Source organism: Chanodichthys erythropterus, chromosome 10, assembly GCF_024489055.1.
Source record: "Chanodichthys erythropterus isolate Z2021 chromosome 10, ASM2448905v1, whole genome shotgun sequence".
NCBI classification, from domain to species: Eukaryota; Metazoa; Chordata; class Actinopteri; order Cypriniformes; family Xenocyprididae; genus Chanodichthys; species Chanodichthys erythropterus.
In genome coordinates this window covers 29,746,040-29,755,035 of record NC_090230.1, presented here as the reverse complement: position 1 = coordinate 29,755,035, position 8,996 = coordinate 29,746,040, and the positions used below count along the sequence as shown (strand labels likewise).

General features: G+C 38.7%; 1 protein-coding gene across 1 annotated transcript in view; it reads right to left on the bottom strand.

The window, feature by feature from the left end:
• Positions 1-5,489: 5,489 nt before the first annotated feature.
• Positions 5,490-8,996, bottom strand: part of zdhhc8a (zinc finger DHHC-type palmitoyltransferase 8a) — a 19,366-nt gene continuing 15,859 nt past the window's right edge. The window contains exons 5-10 of the mRNA XM_067398925.1: positions 8,924-8,996; positions 8,762-8,853; positions 8,411-8,540; positions 7,627-7,735; positions 7,415-7,521; positions 5,490-6,385 (exon numbers count right to left, since the gene is read on the bottom strand). The exon at positions 8,924-8,996 is cut by the window's right edge and continues 30 nt beyond it. Of these exons, the coding sequence (XP_067255026.1) occupies positions 5,531-6,385; positions 7,415-7,521; positions 7,627-7,735; positions 8,411-8,540; positions 8,762-8,853; positions 8,924-8,996 (1,366 nt within the window). The 3' untranslated portion in view covers positions 5,490-5,530. The remainder of the gene's footprint in view (positions 6,386-7,414; positions 7,522-7,626; positions 7,736-8,410; positions 8,541-8,761; positions 8,854-8,923) is intronic.

Here is an 8,996-nt window from a genome sequence, read left to right as displayed (position 1 = left end):
CTATCATAAGTCTGATAGGATCGCAACATTCAAAGTATTGATTTCAGTTCCATCCAGTTGAGGATCGTATTCATCACGCCGGTATTAACGGTCTGTTGAGGAACTGTGGCACTGGCTGTCGTGTTGATGATGTCTTCACAATGGATGATCCAGTCGACTCTATCTCTGCTGATACTTCAGGGCTGCGTTGTGGTCGTGTCATGGCACCGGTCCTTGGTCTCACCTGGATACGGCCCGGATCCGGCTGACTGCAGTAACCTCGGGATAAACAGAAAGACTAATATTAGCGTAGATGCCATTCTTTTTCCGATGTAACGAGTGAATCTGGTGTTATAGGAAGTGTTCCCGGTTCCGGCTGACCTAATTTATGCAGCCTAATAATCCTTTTGAAAATATAAATTGATAATGTGTTATGTGTATGCCAGGTTAAAGAGATGTGTTTTTAGTCTAGATTTAAACTGACAGAGTGTGTCTGCTTCCCGAACAATGCTAGGAAGATTGTTCCAGAGTTTAGGTGCTAAATAGGAGAAGGTAATTGACCCCTGGAGGACCATATCAAGGATATTTTTAACATTGCTAATTTTTCTGACCTCACAGACTATGCTCTCATTGACTTCTTTTGTTATGTACTCAAAGATTACTACCTATCGAAGCTCATCCATGATAGTCCTCAAGGGTCACTCACTGAATTTTTGGACTTTGGCTTGTCCCTGTTTCACTGTTGGGGAGATTGAAGAGGAAGCTTCCCCTAAACATTTTTTTGGGGAGGGGCACCATGGCCACAGAGCTCGGCCCACCACAGTCACCAGTAGGCCCAGGTCTGATGATTGCTAGCCCTGTGGTATATGTACCTTCCTGCCCTATAGTTCCCACACCTGAGCCAGTTCACAACATGAACTTCTGAACTGCTGTGGTGGTCGTCTGCTCCGCCGTGGGTGTCTTCAAGCCCGTAAGCCTGGTTCATTCTGTCATTCACTGCAAGGTTTTGTTTGTTGTTGCACTGCATCTCTGAGCGTTTCTCTGGTTTCATGTATCTTGGTTTTTGGACTCTCTGCCTGCCTTTGGTTTGCCTTTGTTCCTAGCCTTGTGTGTTTGTTTGTTTGGACTGCCTACCTGTGTCTTGACCTGTTGCCCGTACATTGGACTACGTGTCTGTTTTGTCCCTGTAATAAAAGCTGCGTTTTGATCTCCAACCTTTTCTCGGAGCAGTTTGTAACACAGAATTGCGAAAAAATAAAGTCAGAATTGCGAGAAATAAAGTCAAAATTTTTAGAAATAAATTCAGAGAAAGTCAGAATTGCGGTAGAGGAAAATTCTGACTTTATTTTTCGAATTTGTGAGAAAAATAGAATCGTGAGATAAAAAGTTGCGAGTACCTTTTTTCACAAGCTTCCAAAGATACTCGAGTCCTGACGGATCGGCCGAAGGTTCGAGCTGTCACACACACACACACACACACACACACACACACACACACACACACACACACACACACACACACACACACACACACACACTCCCTCAGGCTTCTCCATGATGGGAAAGAGCCTAGAGCGGTTTTATGATGAATAATAAATAGGGAACAACTCTTTCTGAATTGAGATTAATAATGAATGTAAGACAACTTACCCTGGAGAGCAGCGATCCGGCCGGATGATTTATTCGGCTCTCTCATCCCCACCGCAGGAGGCATTTCATCATGCGGGGCTGAGAGTGATGAAATCCAGTCGAATGTCACTACATTTCAACCATAAAACCAGCCAAACAGCATCGAGCCTCGCGCCGTATGTCATCTTCATCAGAGAATCCATTAATGCTCATAAAACATCTGAATTCATCAAGTGCTGCATTTAATCTGAGAAACACTGTAAAACATGATGAAAGATGCTGGTGAAAACTTAATAAACTGTGAGCAAACTTAACAAATATACTTTTGAAGACAATACATTAAAATACTGTTAAATACTGAGAAATAAAATAAGTATGAATTACTTTATCAGTGAATATTACATTTTACATCTACATGTATGAAAAATGCAAAATGAATACATGCAAATTAAGAGAGTATTTAGTCAGTTTTTATAGAAAATACATTATATTACATTTACAAAAACATTAAATTTTACTATAAAATACTGAAAAATGTAAATTATAATATAAGAATGACTGTATCAGTGAACATTGATATTAACATGAATATTCACGCATCTTTACATTAAATGTTTTGGGAATTTTATGTAAAAGTACGACTCACCTTATATTTTAGGTAGAAAATTACATACCCGTAAGTCTCTGCATGAACCGTCACACTGATTTACATTTAATTAAGATATTTAGTTGATTAATTAGCAAGATTTTCAAAAGGCTGGATTATATACATTAGCCTAAAGTAATGATTAAAGAGCTTGACTCATTGATGCTCATAACCTAAGCATGTTTTAAATTAATAAATGCTCATTTATGCCAATAAAGAATGTAAGTTGTCAATTCTTATTCATGTTAACCTGTTGAATTTGTGTGGTTCTTTCAATGATGCGTGATTGAGTTCAGTGTCAGAGTTCATTTACTCACTGCAAACCCGCCTGTGTGGAAGCACACTTTCAAAAAAACAAACAAAAAAAAAAGTCAAAATGATATACTGAGTCATAATTATAAGATGAAAACTCAACATTATGACTTAAATATGAAATAAAATATGAAATAAAGTTGAAATTCTCACTTAAAACGTCACTTAAAATGATTTAAAAAGTATTAATTGATTGATAAGCAGTAATTAATTGATATTAAAAAGCAATAATTATAATAAAAAACATTGAAATTATGACTAAAAAAGTGAATTGACATAAAAAGTAAGAATTATGACATAAAATGTTGAAATTGATATACTAAGTAGAAATTATGACTTATGACATTAAAAAGTTAAAATAACAAAAAGTTGAAATTCTTACTTAAAAAAATCAATTGACTTAAAAAGTCATAATTATGATATAAAAAGTAATAATTACAATATTCCAAAAAGTCAAAATTATGACAAAAAGTTTGAATTGACTTAAAAAGTAAAAAATTGACTATTAAATCAAAATTATGATTTATAAAGTTGAAATTTTGACTTAAAAAGTCAAAATTGTATTTCAGAAAGTAATAATTATGACATTAAAAAATCAAAATTATGACAGTCAAAATTGACACAAAAAGTTAAAATTATGATAGAAAGTCATAATTGAGCCTTTTTAATTTATTATTATCATTTTTATGACAAAAAGTCAAAATTATGACTTGCTATGACAAATTCGTCATGTTTGGGTGGTTTCCTGGACAGGGTTTAAATTAAGACAGGATTAGGCCTTAATCTACAATAATTAATCATGGCTTCTGAAACACAGATTACACCTGGACTATGAAGTCCTGAAAGGCCTTTCCTAAAAAGACACAACCTTTTGAGTTGACCTCCAGCAACAAAAGCATGACCTTTTCTTATGTGGCAGAAATGGACTTCCTTACAAACCAAACCCATCCGAATGTCTCCTGCGAAACACAACAGGAGAGATTAACTACAGTCCCACATCTCCTGTGTTCAGAGTCGCAGCACAAGCTCTTCCAGTCAGGGTGAGCAAATCATGCCAGCATTTTCATCTCGTCTGAACTTTACCACCTTTGATATGCAAGACACATAATCGTGCAGAAGCCGAGCTCATGCTGCGGTTGGAGGTTCTTCTACTGACGCAGAATCATCACGGCTCAGCCAATAACATGGCGGTTCTCTTCGTTATCAGTCCACCTCGGGCGAACCAGCCCAGCGCGCGCACATCAAACACCTCTCCATAAAAGCCTTTCAAACCGATATAGTGCGCGCGCGCTCGCACAGCACTGTTAATATTTGATCAAAGGCCGGCTAAGTGATTCCCTCACACCGGCTCAGAGGAGCTCACGGTGAAAGAGATCACTGGAGTTCATCAGACATGAACAGGCCGCGTAATCAGAGAGGTCACTGCGCATGCGCGAGAATAGTCAACAAAATCAGCATGATATATTCATTTGGGCGCATCAATATTATTGGCTGTCTGATCATGTGCTTTCTCGAAAATTCTAATTGATCTGAGTAAGAATCGTAGACAAACTAAATGATGTAGAAAACTGGAGCTCAGGGAGAAAATATCATTGAAAATGCATGATATAGATGTGAAAGTATGTTCAAGGAACTTTTTCAGTGGAACATGCAATACATCCCAGTGAACACCAGAGGGAGCTTCTGCTTCCATAAAGTGTGTGATTTTCCTGAAAGTATTCCCGTCCTCTTCCCTCAAGGAAATACAGTCTTTGGTGTAATCTTTGACTAACTCTGATCTAATATTGACAACTGTTTATTTATTATTAATGATTTATCAGTGACATCATCATTATTGTGTTCAATTCATGTTCTGGTAATCTTGAATCAGAATATCTTCTCTTCTCTGATGATGAGGGCGGGGCAACCTGTCACTCACATGAGATCCACCAATAGCAAACCACAACCATTCAATCAATTCCACACGGGCAAAATCAAGCCCCGCCCTACATTTGTTCTTGTTTGCTAAGCCGTTTCACTCTGATATACGTCACAATAGGGAAGAAAACATATCCCGTTCACTGAAAGAAGACCAAACCAAAACTATTAAGTCAACAAATGAAAATTTATTAGCCAAGAAATAAATTATAAAACAATATTGAAACAGAAAAAAGGGAAAAAAAACAAATATATTCAACTTTTAATTATACAGTTAACAAATAACTGCTTTTAAAGCACCATACTTGAGTTATTAAAATTTAAAAAAGAAACTAAATAAATAATAATTGATCATAGAATAGAATTTTAGTATGCAATATATTCCTGTAAATAGATTTTAAAAATACACACACAACCGTTAAAATGTAATAATAAAGATTTTTGAAAAGAGTCTCTCTGCTCACCAAGGCTGCATTTATTTGATCAAAAATACAGTAAAAACAGTGATATATTTTTACAATGTAAATCAGCTGTTTTCTATGTAAATATATTGTAAAATGTAATTTATTCCAGTGATCAAAGCTGAATTTTCAGCATCATTACTCCAGTCTTCAGTGTCACATGATCCTTCAGAAATCATTCTGATATGATGATTTGATGCTGAAACTGTGATAAAGTTTAGCGCAAGGTTAAAAAAACCCTCAAGAACACAATAAATTGATGAAAAGTGACAGTAAAGATAATTATAATATTAAAAAAGATTATAATAAACAAATAAATGCTGTTTTTTGAACTTTCTATTCATCAAAGAATCCTGAAAAATAAAATGTATCAGTTTCCACAAAAATATGAACTGTTTTCAACATTGATAATAATCATAAATGTTTCTTGAGCAGCAAATTTGACCGGTAGTGTGAATGGAAGAATAATTCATGGCATGTCAGCATCTCGACAGGGCTCCTAACACTTTTTGAGCAAGGAATTTAAATTTTCCATGTCTGCATAATCGCTATTAAAATTCCCTGATATTTACAGGATTTCCATGACTCATAGTTCAGGTTGGGGTCTTTCCTCTCCTCTGATGAACGCCAGAGCTTTCTGAGGGCCGTAGGAGGAGGTGGGAAGAGCAGAAGGGAACGTGGACGGAGGCAGTTGGGACTGTCGTTCCAGAGAGTGATAGATGGAGGGCGAGAGCGAGCGCTTAAAGTGCAGCGGCGAGCTGACGGTCCGAGGCGCGCGGGTGAGCGACGAGGAGGAGGAGGAAGACAGATGCGACCTGCTCCCGTATCCGTACGCCGCGCTGCTCAGGAGGAACTCCCGCGAGCCGTACGCCGGAGGCGTTGGTCCGCGAGACGACGGCCCGCGGAAATCGTGCGGGAGGCTATGTCTGTTGGGAGTGTCGTAGATGCCGGTGTCTGGCCCGAGAGCGAGATGAGGTTTGTCCTTCTCGTCGGGTTCGTGACGCTCCTGGATGGAGCTCATGATCGGTTTGGGGAGGCTGTCGTAGCGGACGGGCGACGGCTCGCGGTGTTGAGGCGAATGCCGGCTGATGTTCATGAACACTGGGCTGCAGTTGTGTGCGCCAGGACCTCGGGACAGACTCATATCCATGGGAAGAAACGGCGTCTGGTATCCCACGCGTTGGACGCCCTCGGCCGGACGCAGCAGACTGTCGTAGGACAGACTCCCCGTTCGGCTGCTGAGGACGCTTTGGATCGGATGCGGACCCAGAGTCTCGGCTCCGCGACGGTTGGAGTGTTTCAGACTCAGCGAGCGTGAATTCAGAGTCAGAGAGTTTACAGGCGCCTCTCCGGACTGCAGAGCCGCGTGATTCTCCGACTGCAGCAGACTGGGATCGGACGCGTGCTCCTGAGGAACCAGCGGGGAAATCCTTGGCCCGATCTACATCAACAGACAAAGAAACATCTAAAAGAACATCCAGCCACAGCTTTACAGTCAAACTGTGTTCAGATATTTATACTGGCAAACATCAAAAGCTAACTTAGAAGTCAAATGTATTGATATAGTGTTTTTCACAATACACTTTATTTCAAATCTGCTTTTCAAAAAGTCGTACTGTTATGTCTATAATGCCTATGATGCAAGTTTTAGGGCTGGGTGGTATGATAACAAATTTTGGGATTTTAATCTAGCTATTATTGTATTTATTGTGTTGTCAAGCACATTTTATCAGTGCCGCAGTGAAATTTTAATATCGGATGGTTTTGTTCCGTTAAGAGATTTAAATATCGGTTGGTTTTGTTCCATTAAAGAGATTTAAATATCGGTTGGTTTTGTTTCATTAAGAGATTTAAATATCGGATGGTTTTGTTCCGTTAAGAGATTTAAATATCGGATGGTTTTGTTCCGTTAAGAGATTTAAATATCGGATGGTTTTGTTCCGTTAAGAGATTTAAATATCGGTTGGTTTTGTTCTATTAAGAATTTTAATGTCGACTGGTTTTGATTTATTAAGAGATTCAAACGTCAGTCGGTTTTGTTCTAAGCGAGAGTAAGCGATTCACAAAAAGTATTAATGAAAATATGATTGGTTGTTGCAGATCAAAGTCAGAAGTCTGATGCTCAGACACATGCATCAAAGTAATTAATGCATTTAGATAATTATCATTGTGATATAAGCATGAGTGTACAATACTCAAAAAGCATCAGTGAAGATACGATAAGTACAAAATTAGCCGTTTTCAATGAGTCTGATGTGAGTTTAACATTTTACAAATTAAACCAGCAGTCATCTAAGTGACGATATTGAGAAATATAGTGTATAGCTTTAACCTTAATTAGTAGCGTCTCTGATTTCAGGAAGAATTGCTATATTGTGATGGCATTCCTTACTATGATTGAAAATGACTTCATCGTGGTAAGGATTTTGGTCATATCGCCCAGCTCTAAGCATTTTAAACAGGGTCTCACCTGATCTCTGGGAACTTGGTAGAGCACTTTGGTGGGCGACTCTGAAGTCAGAAGTGGATTCATTTTGTGTCCTGAAGGCATTACAGCTCTGGACTGGAGCAAACTCTCTATTATAAATCACAACGAGAGGACATGAACACATTTAGTGTTTCAAACCTTCCAGAAACATGATTCTGTTCAACGCTTTCAAGAGCCTCCACACGTCCACCCACCTTCCAAAGCTGCCAAATGGTTCTTGAGCAGGATTGGATCTGGCTTAGGGGGCAGCGGAGGTGCACTGGTCAAACCTTCACTGTCTGGATCATCTACTTCCTCCAGAAACTGACACAAACACAAGATTATACTGACACTGGCAGTGACAAAAATCACACTCTCACTGTGATCGCTGGGGAAGCTGTTTTGAAAAATTACAAACTAGAACTAAAACCATAAAAACATGTTTGTTACTTGGAATAAAATGAAACCAAGTAAAATATTAAAAAAAACACAAGCAAAGATCATGTAATGTGATAAAATAAGATGCTCGGAGCAAAACAATGCTAAAAAAATGATGAAACATTCTAGAAACATGTTAGCAACTTAAAAATATGCAACAAGATAAAACATACTAGGATGATTAGAAAACTTTCAGACAAGGCTTTGTCAAGTCAACATAAAAGTTTGTCCTTTCTTTACTTTCTAGTTCAACTTGATGTACTAAAATAACTAAAACTGAAATAAATCTTAAAATGAAATCAGACTTCACAACACACAGCAGAGAGAAAACATTCTATAACATAAAACCCAGCGATGTCACTTTTACAGGAATATAAATCTTAACATTTATATGCTAAAATGGTAAAATTCTAAATAGACAACATCTATAAAACTAAGTGAGTGGGTTGATGAGCCTCAGCTGAACGCAGGTTAAGTGTGCTGTTTGACCTTCTTCATTTCTTCACAGCTTTCATGTACCACAAATTAAGTATTTATGAAAGGAAGTCTTGATGAATATACCTTCACTGGGAGTGTTTGGCTGGAGACGCAGTTGTCGGCGCTCTTCACAGGGGTCAGTTTGTGTGACTCCGGCTGATGGAACGGAGGCTGAATGCGAATCGGCAATCTGTCACTGAGTTTCCCAGTGTACCTAACATTTAAAGAGCAGAATGAACGCTTACAAAAACATCCGTGATGTTTAATTCTCAATGCTTGAATAATATGATCAAATGTACACCTAGAATTCAATGCTTGTGACCAAATGCATAAATGTACATGTAAATAAAGCTATTGTTGCATGAAACTGATGCATTTCACGTTCCACAGAATAAATAACATCATACAAGTGTGAAGGCAGCAGGAGACGCTCACCTCGGCATGATGGGACTGAAGAGGACAAACTGCACGTTGTGACAGCAGCCGCGTGTGAACGGATTCACTCCTCCTTGGAACTTTCCAGTAACCTGTGAAGTAGTTTTGTGAGAGTAAGTTGAGCGTTTAGCAGAATCTGGTCCGTGTCGATCACGATCTCACCTGTTCGTTTGTCGTGCGTCCTCGTGCCACCAGCACCAGATGAAAGCAGGCCAGACCCAAGACTGGAATGAAG